General features: G+C 35.7%; 1 protein-coding gene and 1 long non-coding RNA gene across 2 annotated transcripts; both read right to left on the bottom strand.

The window, feature by feature from the left end:
* Window positions 1-780: 780 nt before the first annotated feature.
* On the bottom strand, window positions 781-1,983 carry LOC145617152 (uncharacterized). The gene has a single exon (XM_081671834.1). The coding sequence runs from the start codon at window positions 1,981-1,983 to the stop codon at window positions 781-783; it is 1,203 nt and encodes a 400-aa protein (XP_081527960.1).
* A 9,784-nt stretch (window positions 1,984-11,767) lies between these two features.
* LOC145618158 (uncharacterized) lies at window positions 11,768-14,444 on the bottom strand. The gene is made up of 3 exons (XR_014107857.1): window positions 13,481-14,444; window positions 12,960-13,061; window positions 11,768-12,873 (listed from the first exon to the last, which is right to left on the bottom strand). It is a non-coding gene; the product is annotated as an uncharacterized LOC145618158 (long non-coding RNA).
* Window positions 14,445-18,977: the final 4,533 nt, after the last annotated feature.

Below are 18,977 nucleotides of genomic sequence, written 5' to 3'. Positions count from 1 at the left end.
AGTGTCTGTTTATGGTACACTGAAAAAATGGTAACATATAGTGATACAAAATGGTGGGACAAAAGATTAAGATTCAATAGTGATGTTGTACAATTGCACTCAGAGACTCAGAGTCACATATTTATTTTGTTCTTTCTGAAATTTGTAGGTATGCAAGTGTCTACACTATCTAAGTAATGAATCCCCCCTTTATGAGTTTCAACTTTCAAAATTATGTGCGGAAAATATTTCAATGAGTACATAATAAACAAGGGCATATAAATTATAGGAGGTCACCAAAATCTTTAAGAGTAACCTTATATAATAAAAGAGATGAGAGGAATTGTTAAATGAGAAGTTTGAAGAAAGAGCAATTGATAATATAGATTGAGAGAGCAAAATATACGACAATAAAAAAGATCAGTGGAGAAAATAAGACTAGTTAGAAAGCTTGTAAAGGCTCTGTTTGAGAAATTAGGTCCAATCTAAGTGTACGATCCATGAGAGAGATATTTGTCATGAAAAAATATTTATGTTAGGTATAATAAAGCAAACTTCTAGAAATTCAAATGTTAATTAAACCAAAAAAGGAAGAAGTCCTAAAGTTAAAGATGCAGTATAAAATCATCAACATTGAATTGGAAAATTAACAAGAATCACCAAGATGAATCAAAACTCAAAAACAACAAATTTATTCAATCATTCTTTCAGCAGCTTGGAGGATGCATTAGAGTGTTTTTGGAGAAATTACTAATCTCAATAAACTAAATGTTACATGCTGAATTGCAGGCTTACCAAGCATCAAGATGCATTGGAATCTGTTTTCAATGATCCTAGAGTCAGCAACTCCAAACTAATACCTGTGTGTTGAGAATAAACTCCATGGACTTCCTTATATGGTAGCACGAACTTCTTCAAGAACTGAGACTCGGTCAGTGAAACGCAAGTTTGAAGGTTGTAATCTGCCTTAACAAATCCTTTCTTTTTCAAGACAATGAGGGTCTTATGTCTAGGCAAAATTCTCTTCTCCAGGCTACAAGTTAGCAGGTTACACCTCTTCGACAAGTAACTAGGCTCGTAACCCAGCTTGTTCATAAGAAAATCCAACTTTTTCTTGATGGTAGCTTCAGAGAGTGCCAAAAGAAAAGGACTTGCTGATGAAAGAGTTTTAATATCAGACTCAGTCCACCCAAAACTTTTAAAAATTTCTCGTTTCGACTCAATATTCTTCTCGCTAATTGAGGTCAGTAACACAATACCGGCCAAGAACTGCGGAGACTCTCGAGAAATCCCCAATTTCTCTTCAACCTTAATCACTGCATTCTCAAAAAAATCGAGTTTTCGAAGAAATGGGGATGCATCCCTAAGTAGGCATTTCTGGATTGATTCAATAGAAATTCCATAACTCCTTAACAAAGCTACATTAGGCACCAACACTTTGGGTACACACGAAAGCCTCAAACCATTCGATTTTTTCAGAATTCTAATCACTAGGTGTTCACATCCCATAATTTCTCTCAAAGCTTGGATTGCAGGAACAATATTGGAATCTAAACCCATAAAATATATAGAAGGATTCACCCTTATAAGCCCAGCAAAATCAGACACAGAAAACCCCAAATCACGAAGAACTTGGGTCTTCGGAGCTAGGGTTTTATCAACATCACACAACAAAATTTGGGGTTCAGAAACTACAGCATTTCGAATATGAGATTGTTCCAATCCAATTTGTTTGAAGAATGTAATCACAGAATTAGCATTTTCAATGAAATCGAATTCACTGACCTTTTTTGCACCTCGACTTAAGCGATTCTGAACGAGCTTAGAGGAAGTTGAAAGAGCTTGTTGCTTGGAAAACCCTAGAAAATCAACCAAGTAATCTGTGAAACCAGAGTTGACTTGGGTAGGTATTGAAGATGAAGTTGAATAGAGTAAAAGATGGTGGAATCCATGAATGAAGTTGAGAGCTTGGACGCCATTGAAATTGCTGCGAATTTTAAGCATCCCTTCCAAATCTCTGTTTTTGTTCTTAGTATGCTCGCTCTATAATTACACTCAGACTGATACTGAGTTGGGGGCTACGGGTTGGGTTCTGGCCGCCTGGGGTGGCTAGGAAGTGTAAACCGTGTCGCTCACAATTTGGATACTCGAGTCGGGATTATTCTAAAGTAGAGTTATGTTAGATTATTGTGTTTATATGAGTTGAAATCAGAATCAGATGGATTTTTAGGTTAGATTGGGTTGGATCAGTTGGGTATTTTTTAACAGCTCCACTCGTGATTCGTGATTACTTTGGATTACATCGAGTAAATGTTTTGTTTGGTTAGACTTATTTCAAATTAATAAGTTTTATACTAAAGTCTGTTTTCTTCATCGAAAAGCACCCTACACTACTCTTTAAATTACTAAGGTAGCTAACGCATTATCTTATATTACGAGACTCTCTCTCTAGCGCCCCTCTCTCTCTCTCAAAAACCCTTTCGCCTCCCCTAACTGCTCCGGCCATGAGGCTCGCCGGCCGGCGTGCGGCTCACCGCCCATGCCAAAGCGTCGGCGAGCCTCCGATCTACTCCCTTAGTTTGTTTTTTTCCTTTCTCGTTTGCGTTTTAGTTTTCGTTTTGGTTTTTTGTATTTCCGACCTAGCATCGTGCACCGCTTCCCCTTTTCGGCCGCTCCGTTTCCTCACCGGCCTTGCTGCCGGCTTGCCGCCGGTTTTGGGTTCCGCTTCCCCGCCGTGTCTATGCCCCTCCTTTCTGACCGTCGTTGCGTTGTTGTTTTCGAGAACGGGGAGGGAGATCCCTCTGAGTCCCTCGCGTAGGGCCGTCGCGGCCGCGGTTCAGGGGTGTGGGGGGTTTGGGCTTCTCGGGCGGGCCTTGGTGGTTCGGGTTTTATTGTCAGGCGGTAGGTGGGTTGGGTTGGTGAACCTCGGAGCTTTGGTGATTGTGCTCGGAGTGGCGGCGGGGTGGGTTGTTAGGGTTCTGTTCGTAGTTTTTGTTTTTAAGTTTGTTCCTGTTTTTTCTATTAGTGGTGTGTGTAGTGTTTGGGTTTCCTGTTTCCGTCTTTGTGTGTTTTTTGGGTTTGTTATTTTTTCTCTTTGTGTGGTGTGTTGGTGCGCTATGGGGTGTGCAGATCGGTGTACCGATCTTCTGGTGCAGGATTTGAACCGGGTTTTTTGGCTATGGGGCTTTGGTTTGATCTTCTGTTGGTTTGGGCTAAAGGGTTATGCTTCCATGCCGATTTTTGTGTTTAAATCGGAGATTGTCTTATCAAGGGTGAAGTGTACGACACCAATTTTGATTTCAGGTCGAGGAGTACAGGATTTTGAGCCAATGAAGGTTCTCGTCAGAAACTACAACATATTGCCAGACCCCCTTGCAAGAGGCTGCATAGGACAGCGTTATATGAGCCAAGGGTATTTTAGAAAGTCATTTTGCGCGTGCAATTGTAGTTTCCTTTATTTTGAACTTGTAATTGGTTCTTTTGTCTTTGTATTGTTCGATTAGGATTTCTTATGTAAGTGCCGTATGGCTTATTATTAATGAATTTTAATCTCCCCCCTTCAAAAAAAAAAAAAAAGGTAGCTAACGCACGCGCCATAACTAGTCATATCCGGAATCCCTTTCGATTTAACCTTACATCACAAAATATATAAAATAATTGGCAACATAATGAAATAAAATATATAAATAAATATATTTAGGGGTATCAATGTCCACACATTATTCTTAAGAGTTAAAAATGAAGAGGTAATAATCATAATGAGGGTAAATAAGTAAATAAATATTTTAAATGGTATAATTGTCCAAACACTATTCATTAAAATCTTATACATATTAATGAGGGTATATATATAAATACATATCTTGAAAGGTATAATAGGCATAATACTATTTATAAGAGTAATCTTGTACTTGTACTTTTTATAAGGTAGGGATACTTAAATGAGTTTGAATTTTTCTCATGAAGTCATTAATATAAGAAAAACGATACAAATCTTTCAAAATGTCATACAAGTAGTTGCTAAGAGAAGCAATTTTTAATTTTCCTAACAAAGTAACAAGGCTTTTTAATGTTATAGTTCAAGCTGAGTAAGATTAGTTAAACTTCAAGTGCAAGTTAACTGAGAAGTTGTGGTTCACTTGTTAGAGGATCCTATTCCCTCTAACTCTCCTTATATTCATTTATCCATAAGTGCAAATCCCTAATTGCTAGACAAGGATGAGAAGTCACTATCGGACATTGCTACAGGGAAGCCAATAAAGTTGCTGACTGGTTGGCAAATTATGGGGTTACCATGGACCAAGTTATGATCATCTTTGAGGCAGTCCCGGAGGATTTTCGAACCGTTTTATTGGAGGACTTAAGGGGAGTTGCGACTCCGAGGAGGGTGGTTAGGACTAAGTAGTTGTAGTTGTTTTTCTTTGTTTTCTTTTGGTTGCTTTGCTTTCTTTTTCTAGTTTTTAGTTTTCTCTTTGTTTTTGGGGCTTGCCCCTCGTTTCCATTAAAAAAAAACTTGATGAGACATTATAACAGTCAACCTTTAAGTCTTTAAGATAGTACTTCCTATCTCTCACAAGTCACAATTGGATACCCTCATTCTAAACTTTAGGGTTTAAATTATAAACAACAATAGAAAGCTTTGCAAGTATGACACCAAGGTTGAGGAAACAAAAATGACTAAATCTTCCTCACCAAAACACGGCATAGCTAAATATGGCAACACAACCTGCCCATGAGAAACTTCAAGCGTGAAGAAAGGAACAATAAGAGGTAGAAACTCTCTTTGGTATGAGGCTTGGTTCCTACTTCTACTCAATCGGTTAAAACCACGTACCTATAATGATAGTATGTGAAGACATGGTTGAACCATTCAAAGACCTTGAGTGAGCAAGGATGCTCAAGCCACCAACAAGCAAGCTAGGTGGTGAACAAGTGATGAAATTAGAGTTCGAGCTTGGGAGAGAGTTTACAAGAGAATAATATTTTGAAAGTTACATGCGTTTTATAGGACCTAGTGTCAATTTTGACAATTTTAACTATACAAACAACTTAATATGAAATTATTTAAATGTACCATGCGCACTATCAGAGATAAACCTCAATAACAATAATTGACCGTAAAATAAGAAAAAATCTTAGTCTTAAAAACCAACACTTATAAACAAGTTTCTTTATTCCGCTTCAGTTCTTTCCATGCCCCCGGGTAAGATTCATCATCTCACATCCAACAAATTTGGGAATTGAAGTAATTGGGAATGTTGTTATCATTGTTGTTCTCCACCAACGTATCATGTATCAATGACAATTACCTTGCCACCACCATCTTTGCTAGGAATTGCCTCTTGGATCATCACAGCAATCATGCTATATCCACTGCAAAAGTTATTTCAATTAGTGCATGGATAAAATGACTAAATACTCCCTCTCTTTCCCCTACCTTATAAAAAGTAGAAAACTACTCTTAATCTCTTATAAATAGTGTAATGCCAATTATACCCTTTAAAATGTGTATTTACATACATACCCTCATTAATATATACAAGTTATTTTTAATGAATAGTGTTTAGACAACTATACCCTCTATAATATTTATTTACTTTTATGTTTTCATTAATGTTAATTATCTTAAACATTTATACCTCCTACATATAGTTGATTATAAAGGTGGGCACGGGCCCGGCACAGGCACGGGTGGCGACACGGCACGGCACGGCGGCCCACCTTTGGGCCGTGGGCCGTGCCGTGAACAAAAATCCGGATTCCGGCACGAGCACGGCACGTGGCACGGTGGCCGGCACGTGGGCCGGCACGCTGGCACGACCCGCCGGCACGGCACGTGGCACAGCCAGGCACGGCCCGGTACGGCACGGCACGGCACGGCCTGTGCCTTACCGTTGGAAAACTAGCCGTTTATGACCGATCACAACATGTTTATCGTGGATATCTTCCATCCATGGAGGATAAATGGCGTAAATATTACACCGATATTCCTATGATTTATATTTTTGCTTCTATTTTAGATCCTAGACAAAAATATGATGGCACCTTTTTATTAATTGATATTTATTATAGTAACATGAATTTTGAAGATGATGTTGAAACTTTTAAGAATAAGGTGACGGATGAGTTTTTTAATTTATATAGAGTTTATGAAAGTAAATATGGAACCGTGTCTCGATTTGCCCCTTCTCAAATATCCAAAAATGTAAGTAAACGGGCCAAAGGTTTATTTGCACAAGCTGCTAACTTGATGTCTAAGTATTCAGGTACAGAATCATCATCATCTAGGAGAACACAAAGCGATGTTTCGGAGTTGCAAATGTACTTAAGTTACGACTTCATGAAAGGCATGGACGATGAAGAGAAGTTTGGCCTCGACATCCTCGATTGGTGGAAATCACAAGCCGTGAAACATCCAATTTTGTCGGCAATGGCTCGTGATATTTTTGCTATCCAAGTCTCCTCCGATGCTTCCGAAAGAGCTTTTAGTGCGTCGGGAAGAGTTCTAGACGATAGAAGAACAAGACTAAAACCCGAAACACTTGAAATGTGTGTTTGCTTCAAGGATTGGTTGGATGCCGAAACTCGTTCTCAAGATCGTACTTATGCACAAAACGACGACGATGAAGGAACGTCGACTTCTTTTAGTTCTCATACTTCTCAATCCACTCAAGTGGCGGATGAACTTGAACCTCTAGGAGACGAAGACGAAGGCGAAGACGACCAATAATAATTACATGATTACATATTTACATTATACACTATTGTATTCTTTTTGTATTATTGAACTTCGTATTCCGTATAATAAATGAAGTTATTCAATATTCATACACTATTGTACGATTTTTAATTATCATCACTTATTTTGTAATTTTGTATTATTGAATTATCGTACATTCGTACCGGCTACAGTCATATAATAAAATAAGTTATTCTTCAATTTTTTGTGTTTTCGGATTATCGCACTCGTATTTTTTTTTTTATTATATGCATTGTTGTTTTTAATTCGTTTTTTTTATCATTTATTTTTTAAAAAAAAAAAATAAAAAAATAAGAGTGGCACGGTTTGGCCCGCGGTCCGGAACGGCACGGCCCGCTAGGCACGTGGGCCGTGCCGTGCCGTGGGCTGGGGTGTGCCAATTTCAGGCACGGCACGGCACGCCGCGGAGCCGGCACGGCCACCACCCCGGCACGGCCAGGCACGGCCCGCGGCGGCACGGGCACGACCCGTGCCCATGTTTAGTTGATTATATATTTCCTTGTTAATTTAACTAAATTTGTGATTTAAAAGCCAAACCAAAAAAACCTTCTAGATATGACTAGCTTTGATGCGCGCATTAGCTGCCCTAGTTATAATAAAAGTCTTTCATATGCTCAACCTATGCTAAATTAAGAGAGGTAATAACAAATTGCAGAGTTTGGTTAATCAAAAGTATGTAAAACAAAAGTGCTAAATGAGATTTATTCATTAAAAATAAAAATAAAAAATGAAAAATAAAAAAAATTAAAAATTAAAAATTAAAAAAAAAATTGATAGATCTATTGATTAAACTGACTTTAAAAAAAAAAAAAGAAAAAAAAAAGGTAATACTTTGTGATAAAAAAAATAAATAAAATAAAAGAGATTTTGCCTCAGTTTTTGACCGATTTTGTGTCACAAAAAAGTTTCCAAGTAAAAAAACAATCTGAATTTTGTATTATGAAATGCAGGAAGTAGCATAGAAATAAAACCAGTACAACCTATAATAGATAAGTTTATACAATGAGCTCTTCTTTCATTATTACTACTCTGGAGTACTACGAAGAAATAGGTTAAACAGTAACTACAACGCATAATTATAGAAAACTTGCAGCAATTCGACTTTCCTATTCATACTATAACTTCAATAACTTTTTTTTCTCAGAGAAGCATAACTGCAACAACATTGTCTTACTCTTACAATTACTGTGCAATACACTATTTGTTGTTTAATTGGTCTCACCGTAATCTTACAAAAGTTACAATAACATATAATTATGGTTAAACTTATGCAGTAATAGGTGTGTCGATGAAACTAATAGAAGTATTCTAAAACAAGAGTACAACACATCAGTTAAGGTTAGAAAATTATACTATAACATACAAAACATAAGATCATATAGGATGAAGTTGAGTATAAAACCAACTTATATAACCTATTATTTATAAAGAAGTACTTCCGAGTTATCTAACAAGGAAAGGTAAACTAAATGACAATTAGTGATTTTACCTTGTGTAAGACGGCTTGAGCAGGAGGAACAGCCTCAAGCATATCAGTATATCACCTCCAACATATATTAAGTTCTTGCAAACCCTAGTAATCCCTGAACCACATGTGGGAGACCAAGCACGACACACCTTAATCAGAGAACAGCTGAGCAATGGCCATAGCCATGGTTCCACTTCCGCCACCAACATCAACTAATGACTCAACCCCTCCGATAAGCCCTTGAACTCGTCGTTATACATCAACAAACTCATAGCATATTGAGTATCACTTGCCATAGCACCGTAGAAAATCTTGTTAAACTCGATAACACAAGAGGTATATTCCCATAGTCTTTCTATTAGCAACAAGAAAAGGAGTATCATCTTGATTTTGAAACCAATTAGAGAAATTATGTTCGATTCAACATATATTGGAACAAGAACAATAAATGCGAAAGGAGCTATTGTGAGAGGGTGTTCCTTCAATAAAAGTTAAGACTGGGGAATTTACAGTAAGATCAAAGGCTTTTTTACTACTCGATAATGTTTGCTTAAAAAAAAGTTGGAATGAACAAGAAGGCTCGTTAATCGACCTAGAGAAAGAGCCTTGTATGGATGGAGGGACAAGAAACAGCTAGCTCCCTAAGAGTCATAGGCTTGCAATGCTTTCGAATGGCATCTCAGAAGCCTAGCTGAATTGCACATTTTAATGCCATGGGGCTTAGATAAGACAGAATATGATTCCATACATGAGTTTGAGCACCCAGTAGCTCTTTTGCTGGTTCGTTGGCAATTCTCAAGGGATCCATTTGCTCTACGCTACACAAAACTTTCTGACTAACGTAAAATAAACTTTTTGTTAAGTTAAATGCTAAAGATAGAGTGATAGGTTGCCAGGCTCACAAAACATTTATGTGGTATGCATTAACGGTCAAATTAATTCACAATGTTTCATGGGTTGATTATTTACGTAAGGTAAAATGAAAATACGGCCATAGTTTTTGTTCATGAAAAAATATAGTGATACAAAATGGTGGGACAAAAGATTAAGACTTAAGAGCGAGGTTGTACACTTACACTTAAACCCCCATATTTATTTCTTTCTGAAATTTGCAGGTTTTACACAATCTCAATAACGATTCCACCTTTACACTGGATGCGTAATTCAAAATTCAAAAAATATGTATGACAACCATTTTAAAAGAGTGCATAATATTCCTTCATATTAATTTTTATAGGTGGAGACTAGACTCCTTAGGAGTTAACTCTAATAACAGAGTCACAGACATCAAAGGAGTTGTTAATATCAGACGTTAAAAAAACTTTGGGTTTTAGCACATGTAACACAACCTCATCTTTTGTGTCTGTTGGATTCATACACAGCACAATGACACAACACGAAGAAAAAGGATTACTAATAACTAAAGTAACAGAAGTCGCCCATAAGAAAAGCTATTGAGAACAATAGTTTGAGAGAGAAAAAAAAATAAAATGAAAAACAAAATGAGTGGAGAATATAAGACTAGTTAGAGTGTGGGAGTTTAGGTCCAATCTAAATGTGATAACCTGTACAATTCGTAGGGAAATGTGTGTCATGAATTGATATATATTTTATGTATCACAAAGCAAGCTTTTAGAAATTCAGCCATTAGAGAGCAATGTTAATATAACCAAAAAAAAAAGCTGAGGTCCAAAAGTTAAGTACAGGTACATTCAGGAAACCATAGCATAAGGATGAAGCTCTAAATCCTATCATAGCAATTTTAAACACGATACATTACCAAGAATCACCTAGATGAGTAAGAAAAAAACAAAGTTATTCCATCGATCTTTCAGCAGCTAAGAGGATGTATTAGAGTGTTTTTGGTGAAATTACTGAAATCAATAGATTTTACAAGCAAAATTGCAGGCTTACCAAGCATCAAGCAGCTTTGGAATCTGTTTTCGATGATCCTAGAGTCAGCAACTCCAAACTTATACCTGCGTGTTGGGAATAAACTCCATTGACTTCCTTAAATGGTAGTACAAACCTCTTCAAGAACTGAGAATCAGTCATTGTAAGGGAAGATTCAAGAAGGTAATCCATCTTAATAAAACCTTTCTCCTTCAATACAATGAGGGTCTTATGTCTAGGCAATATCCTCTTCTCCAGGCTACAAGTTAACAAGTTACACCTCTTTGTCAAGTAACTAGGCTCATAACCCAGCTGATTCATAAGAAAATCCAGCTTTTTCTTGACGGTAGCTTCAGAGAGTGCAAAAAGAAAAGGACTTGATGCTAAAAGAGTTGCAATATCAGACTCAGTCCACCCAAAACTTCTAAACATTTCTCGTTTCGACTCGATATTCTGCTCGTTAACAGAGGACAGTAACATGACAACGGGCAAGAACTGTGGAGACTGTGGAGAAATCCCAAATTCCTCTTCAACCTTAATCACTGCATTCTTCAAAAACTCAATACTCCGAAAAAAGGGGTTGGTGCCCTAACAAGGAATTTCCGGATTACTTCAATGGAAATTCCATAACTCCGCAACAAATTTATATTAGGCACCAACACATTGGGAACACTAGAAGGCCTCCAATGACACTTTTTCTTCAGAAATCTAATCACTAGTTGTTCACAACCCATAATTTCCCTCAAAGTTTGAATTGCCGGAACTATATGGGAATGTAAACCCACAAAATATGCAGTAGGATTCACCCTTAAAAACTCAGCAAAATCAGACACAGAAAACCCTATATTATGAAAAGCTTGGATCTTAGGAATTAGGGTTTTATCAACACTACACAACAAAATTTGGGGTTCAGAAACTACGACATTTCGAATATGAGATTGTTCCAATCCAATTTGTTTGAAGAATTTAATTACAGAATTAGCATTTTCATTGAAATAGAATTCACTGACATTTTTCCTACCTCGACGTAAGAGATTTTGAGCGAGCTTAGTGGAAGTAGAAAGAGCTTGTTGCTTGGAAAACCCTAGAAAATCAACCAAGTAATTGGTGAAACCAGAATTGACATCTGTTGTGATTGAAGACGAAGATGACGTTGAAGTTGAGTAGAGTAGAAGATGACGGAATCCATGGATGAAGTTGAGAGCTTGGACGCCATTGAAGTTGCTGCGAATTTTGAGCATCCCTTCCAAACTCCCTGTTTTGTTTTGTTTTGTTTGGTTTTTTTGAAAGGAAACTCCCTGTTTCTTTCGTACTAAATTGTGCGGAAAGTTGAAACCGACCTGCTCGTGAATGGTTTTAGTGATAAACAATTAAACATATTACGAGTTCGGGTGCGAGTGCTTACCAGAGAGCCACAAGGACGAGTTATGATATATTGCATGTCTAGAGTTAGGTTTGGGGAATTATTTGATTCGAAAAGACATATCTTACCACGTATGGTATGTCTGTATAAAGGACCGTGTAATAGATCAATAGAAGTGCGTAGTATTTAATTTGATTTGATTTGATTTGAGTTGCTTCAAGCCATCAAATAGACAAGATTGAACTCTATACTAACTATTCTTTAGAGCATTTAATGAGTTTGAATCTAGCTCATAAAGATGAAATCATGTAATTAAACAATACATTCCGTAAAAAAATAAAAATAAAACATATCTTTCAGATTGTAATGAGATTTTTGTATATATCCCACATCTATACATAGTCCCCCGTTCATCAATTCCAAAAATTTTCTCTCCTTAATAACTAATAACAAAACAAATCACAATCATTGTTACCCTTCTAAAAAAACAGCCTGCAATAAGCGTTTCAATCTAGTGCATCAGTAGCTAGTAATCCCAACCTCATAACTCTGCACAATAAAGCTCTCCTTATTACTTATTAGACAACCCATCTACCGTCAAGCTTCTCAACCGGAACCAGTTCGCCAAACCGACTTCCTGTAGTACGTAGTAGAAGTAATACTACGACATTAGAATGGGGCACAAACATCTCTGTCTTCTAGCTGCTAACCCAAAACAAAACCCGTCAGAAACCCTAAATCTTAATTTTCTCTAGACCCAAAAAATCTAAATCACACAAAACCTACAGATGTACTGCTATTTGACAATTTGAATGGATTATTGGGATTATGTTCTTCTTTCACCCCAAAAAAAAAAAAAAAATAATGATGATATGTATGAAAAAATTAAAAGAAAGATTATGCTTAAAACTGTGTTCATTAGCTAGACAGTGTGCAAGGCTTTAACAGCCAGAGCACATCCAATGTTCTTCCTACTTTTGCAGCTTCTCAATGTTGTTCTCATCAAGCTCATCCCTCAATGTCTTCTTCTGTCCCAATTCTTGTAAAATCTCTCTTTCTCGGTAGAGATAAAACAATAAGTATTAATAAGTGGATTCCGATAAACACTTTGCAGAATTTATGTTGCTTGGCAAGGGAGGACAACAGGGAAATTCCAGCATAAGGAGGCTCAAAATAGTGTGAGGATCGAGCCTAACAAAACTTGGTTTGCCAACAAAAGAACCGGCAACCACTGCAATTAAGATTAGCATAATAGTATGTTGAGATTGATGGTACAATACACTCATTCTCATCAATTTACTGCCAAAATTAGGCCTGGTATAGTTTAATTTATCCAGTATTGTTTAATATCAAGTAACAACATTGGAATCAATCTCACAACCTTGACAAAAAAAGAATATACCAGGCTACCTGCATTGAGAATACAGTCTGTAAGGTGCTGCAAATGATCATATTCTAATAATTGGCATCAGTAACAGAACAATATTGATTCATACCATGAGCTTAGACTTTGGTCCCTTTGAAGGTGTTGTCTTGCCTCGTGCTTAACATTCTTCAAATTCAGAGAAATAGGGATATTATCTGGTCCATCATCTCTCCTGAAACATGCACAATTGAAGCATCAGTCTGACAGTCTCTTGGGTATATAACATTAAAGAATCTAGTCCACTCAACATTCAACCCAAAAATAAAATAGAAAACAGATTCGAAGTGAAAAAATTAGTTTTTTCATTTTTTAAAAAAATGAACTTTATCTTTGTCCATAAATAACTACCCGAGTACTACGTAAATAATTACCAGACACTCAAACATATCAAATTAGCAGACCCATTTGACAAAAAAATTAAAAAAAACAAAAAACAAAAACAAATTAGCAGACCCACAAAAATAAAACCCCTTTTTCAACCAAACAATCAATCATGAGTTTAATAATACTTAACAAATAAAATTATAATCAAAGAAATGTATAGTCTGCAAATTAAAAATAATTCCGTAATTATCAAGTTTAGAAGTCTACTGGCCGGAAGCTGAGTGATCGACCGAGTTGGAGTGGAATTGTTCTGAGTTGAAGTAGCCGCAATTTAGCTCATATTTAATAATCCATTAGACCTAACTGAGATTCTCCTAGGCAGAGTAGCACGAGCTTCCTCCTCCTCTTGATTCTTCTCGGTCACACTTGTTTGATTCTGAGTAGTACTACACAATCCTTCACCCCAGTTCCCACTCTCTCTCTCTCTCCCCTTTTCGAAGCCATCACCAATGTCGCCTATCTACTCAGTAGCTGCATAGAGAGATGAAGAGACGAATTGCTCCTGATAAGCTGCAGACCACAAACAAAACCCATCAGAACCCCTAAATCAATTAAATTTGAGAAACTAAATATAAATTTAAAAAAATTAAGAATAGGCAAGTAAATTAACTATACCTGCCAAGAAAATTCATTTTAGTTTCTATAGGAATATATGTTAGGTTGTGTCCCTTTCATATTTAACTTCTTAATATTTTACTTGTAAATTTGTGAGAGAAGTCACTCCCATTTGTGCTCAAATAGTCTGGTTTTTTCTTTTATCAAAGGTGATTCTTGGGTTCAGTTTGATTTTGATATAAAAGTTGGAAGTTAAAAAAATAAATTAACAAAAGCGTTGATTTCTGCTACTCATGATTTGGTAATTTGTGTTTCATCACAGCGCTCTAATCTTGTTGGTTATTTTGCTTAGTTATCTACTTCTGTTTCTAGGTGCAAAAACATTCAATCAATCTGATATATTAAGTTATGCATCTTTTCTTCAAAAAAAAAAAAAAAAAAAAAAAAAAAAAAAAAAGTTATGCATCTCTTTTAACTTAGTCTAAGATGGACATGTATTTTGAATTCCCATTTTCGCACAAGTCGGTAGAAGACAAAAAAAAAAAAAAAAGGAAGCTCATACTCCGCTATGAAATCAGACTTAAAGAGACAAAAATTAAAAGACAAAGAATTTTGTTGCACAATTATATAAGGAGACTTTTACCTGGTCCTGTAGTTTTTCCAGGTAGAATCCTGCCATTAGGGTAACATCAGTGGCAATAATAACTCCTAAATTTGACACTGCTCCCAGCTTTTAGTTGCAATAATTCCTTAAATCAGTAACACAAAACCTACTCAAATGAATCCACCAATCTACCAAAATTTCTTGGTAATAATCTATGAAATTTGCAAATTCATAACAATAATTCCCAACTTTTAAAGGGTTGTAGAAAGCCCGATCCCTCCCATCCCTATCACCCCCTCTAACCCCTCTCCTTTCTCACTCTTTCTTTCCTCCCCTCTGTCCCTCATTCTTATACACACTAAGCTACAAAGTCTAATCACAACAACAGATTCAAGTATCCCAAGTTCGCTACTTGAGACCATAAACAAAGTATGATCAGATGCATGATAAAATAAGTTAAGTGATCAAAACTTGAACACCAACAAATATAGATTGGCAGAATATTAACCACGAGATGCAAAGCAAATTGAGTATAGGCAAGCAATTTAAAAGGAATAAGCAATTAGTATCAACTCACTCATAGGGTTACTTTTTCAGATGGGATTAAAGAGGCATTCAAGACAGCAAGAGTAAAAATGCAAACAGTTCTTGGAATCACAATTTTGAGTCATACGAAGTATCAAATATAAGAGAGCATCATGGAGAGTGAAATGCCATTTAATTTTTAATTCAAAATGAAACAAACCTTAACCAAGAACTTAAGCTTTCGATGAATAGATTTAAATAATTAACCTGAATCATCGTACCAAACAAGAACTGTTGCTGGTTTTAGTTCTTTCTCTTTAATTATGTCTCTACATTATCCCCTCTAAAGTCTAAACAAACACATGTACAGTCTGTTTCCCTAATGTGACTGAAAAATTGCAAAAAATTGAAGAGCAAACGAGAAAGCAAGAACGGGAAAAGGTTAATATATCAGATTCAAAATACCAGGAACGTTTTTTTTTTTTTTTTTGGAAGACAAAATCAATATTGTAATCATATAGAATCTTTTTAAAATGTTTATAACAAGAATGATAAGGGATTTTAAATAACCTAAATGTTTATATTACATTATTTTTCGAACCAAAAGTACATTTAAGAGTAAACTATTGTTGTAGAAAAAGTACAATTTAAGAAAAGGACATGTTGTAAGTACATTGTATAGCTAAAAAAAAAAAAACACACACACACACACACACATAGATAAAGATATCATAATTTACTTTCCTATCCACATTTATCCAACAAATTACATGTTCAAACCAGGAAACTCGTCTATTCTTTTAATGATAGATAGAAAAGAGTCCATACAATCCAATTTACAGTAGAGGGGAAAGAAGAGCTTAAAAAAGAAAAGAGCTAACATTGGTGTCATATGTAAGTGGCCAACAATAGAAGAGTCTAAACGCAATCGTCTATATCACAGCTATGTGACGAATGGAGAAACACCAATACCCATTTTTAAATGAATTAATTAGATCTGTCCATCTATAAAGGGGGAATTCACCATCTTTTGCATATTGTAGAACCACTAAGGCTAAAACCCTAAGGACAAGATTATGTTTTTGTCAAGGTAACAAAATCAAATACCCACATTGAAACCAAATTCCTAAATCCCACAACAGTGATGAGATTCAAATTACATGAAAGAAGAATATAAAAGTATAAACATATACTTAAAATGAACAAACAAATATACAAAACTAAAAAATTAAAACTATATCATACAATTGTTAGTTATCATCTATAACACCAAAAGTGAGCTCAAACAGATCTGCAAGCCCGTAATAGCCAACCATCCAAACAACCTCTACAATACTAAAAGTTCATAATAGCTGTCTGGCATAACTATAGTCATACTTAGTGAAATATTAAAGCTGTGAACTTGAAGAATGCGTCTTCAGGCTTTCAAATATCAATATGATTTCCGATATGAATGACATGTTGCATAATACTACTCCTATGAATTAACATAATTTTTTTCCCCTATGAAAGTCTAATGTTTCTATTGATATGAAATGATCAAAGCGTCATCGCATTATTGATCTTGAGCAACTACAAGTACTCTTCATATATGATATACTTATATCTCTCATTTTCTATAATGTTGGTATATAAAAAATTCCCACAACTCTCAAACAACTACAACATAATTCCAATTTCCCAAACCCGCAAGTCAACAATTTCACAGAAGATTCCCTAGCATATTTCAGTCATAGGATCAATTGAAAACCATAAACCATGTCTCTTGTTTTCCTTCTCATAGAACACCACTCGATTCTTGGAAACAGAATCCTGAAGTATCAAGAACATCAATAAGTGCAAAAGGTTTTACCAGCAAGGGTATCAATGATTATAGTTTATTACACTCCATAAGAGTGCCAAAACACACTTCACAATCTTAACGATTCTGTAAAACCAAACAAGCATTCAGAAACTCTTTAGTTAGTAGCACCTCAACTCTGAAAAATGGTCACACAAAAATTCTAGTCAATGGGGCACTGAGCATTATACATATGATTCCTGAAATTTTAGTAATTCAGATTTCAAAGCACCTTAATTATACTTCAGAGCTCAGGATGAGGTTGGCACATATTCATGTAGCCAAGTGGGTCTTTCTATTATACATACAAAGGATCCAAGTAACAAACAGAAATGTGAGAGCAACTCCAACATAAGCTTATCAATACAGGAGTAAAAAGTAAAGTGTCAGAAAAGGAGTAATTCATACATCAACCATGCACATAAATCACAATATGCTTGAAAAGATCAGATATCATACACTTGAAGCAAATGCATGCAAAAATAAGGAAAAACAAAAATACCAATTGCATAGGTATTCAGTTGATACCTCTTTAGTGCCAATCAAGAGTTGATCCGATTATAAATTGTTTGCATAAAGAAAGGTATTCACAACCATGTGTATATCACCCACCAAAAAAAAAAAAAAAAAAAAAAAAAAAAGAAGAAGAAGAAGAAGAAGAAAAATGGGAGATTAAGCTACATAGCTTAAAAGCTCCCTTAGATAGCACATAACTCTACCAACCATGGAAAAAAATCGCGGTAGCGTTCGCGATAACGGACGCGTTGTCGTGGAAGCGGCTTGTAACGATCAAATCAAACGGATCGAGGATTTCGCGGCGTGATTTTTTTAAAAAACTTCACATAAGTCATTTTTTAGCTTTTAAATTCATTTTTATATAATTATACAATGTTATTGCCAAAACTACCTTAAATAAAGACCCCAATATGAGATATGGCATTAATAAATTGTTTTAACATTATTTGAGCTTTATTTTTTGTTACACTCAAATAAAATAAGAGCTACAGTCAGCATAGTATAGTGTACAGTACTCCAAAGTCCAAACAGAAAGAAAAGGCTAACCCTTCATACCACAAATAAAACTTAAAAATCAAAGAAAAAGAAAGAAAGAATTAAGATAAGGCCACGTGATAAGGAAGAAAAAGGTAGAAAAGAGAAAACAAGCAAGGAAGCCAGCCGCATCAGAGAGGAGAGAGAAAATAGGACATGCGACTGCAAATAGTCATTGTTGGGAAAGAAATTTGGCCGGAGTGCAAACTGCTTTCACCTCGCCTCATTCCCACAACTTAAAGCCCCAATATCGTTCTTCCTTTTATGGCTAGTCTAGTTGTTGATCAATAGATCTTGGATTTTATTTTCGATCCTTAGATCTGGAAATTGAGCTGAATATGAATCGATTTTCTACATTTAACGGCCGCTACAATTATAGTACGGTTATATAACGCCGTTCTACCGTTACATAACGGCTGTTGCGGCGAGTTTGGTGTATTTTCAATGCGCCGTTATATAACGGCTTTTTGCGGAACGGTAAGTCCCAAACCCGTTACAAAGCGGTCGTTATAGAACGGAACGGCCGCTTTTTAATTCCATGTACCAACAACAAGAATTTGATAATTTTCAAAAAAAAAAAAAAAAAAAAAAAAAAAAAAAAACAAAATTCAAACCTGAAATAGGGCTTTGCATAAAGAAATCTTCCTCAAGATCTAGTGGACCATAACAATGAAATTATCTGTACCACTGCCCATCATTGAGATAGGAACCTCCAAATAAAAGTCACATTATGCCTATACTCTGTAGAAATTCTTTAGCTTCTTTTCCAAAGGCTGGTTTCTAAAGCTTAGCTTCATATCCCCAAAAATATTCAAATAAATCAGTTCACTCAATTTATAACACAATCAGGCGGTTCTGGTGTTGTGCCTGACAAATTTTCACATAATACTTTGTTCGTACCTATTTGTAAAGGAGAGTCAAGAAGTCATTTCACTCATCCAAGAGTAGGTGATCTAAGCAGAAAAATTTGTCTACGAAAGTAAGCAAAACTTACAAGGAATACACCCAAATTTGTAAATATTATTCAGAATTCACTATTACAATTCTACATAATCACAAGTCACATCAGCTTTGAAACAACAAAAGCATACAATTCTACATCATCATAACACGTCACATCAACCACAGGG

The sequence above is a fragment of the Chenopodium album genome, chromosome 26 (genome assembly GCF_948465745.1).
Source record: "Chenopodium album chromosome 26, dcCheAlbu1.1, whole genome shotgun sequence".
Taxonomy (NCBI): Eukaryota; Viridiplantae; Streptophyta; class Magnoliopsida; order Caryophyllales; family Amaranthaceae; genus Chenopodium; species Chenopodium album.
Note: the sequence above shows the minus strand (reverse complement) of the source record. Positions and strands in the feature narration are given on the sequence as shown.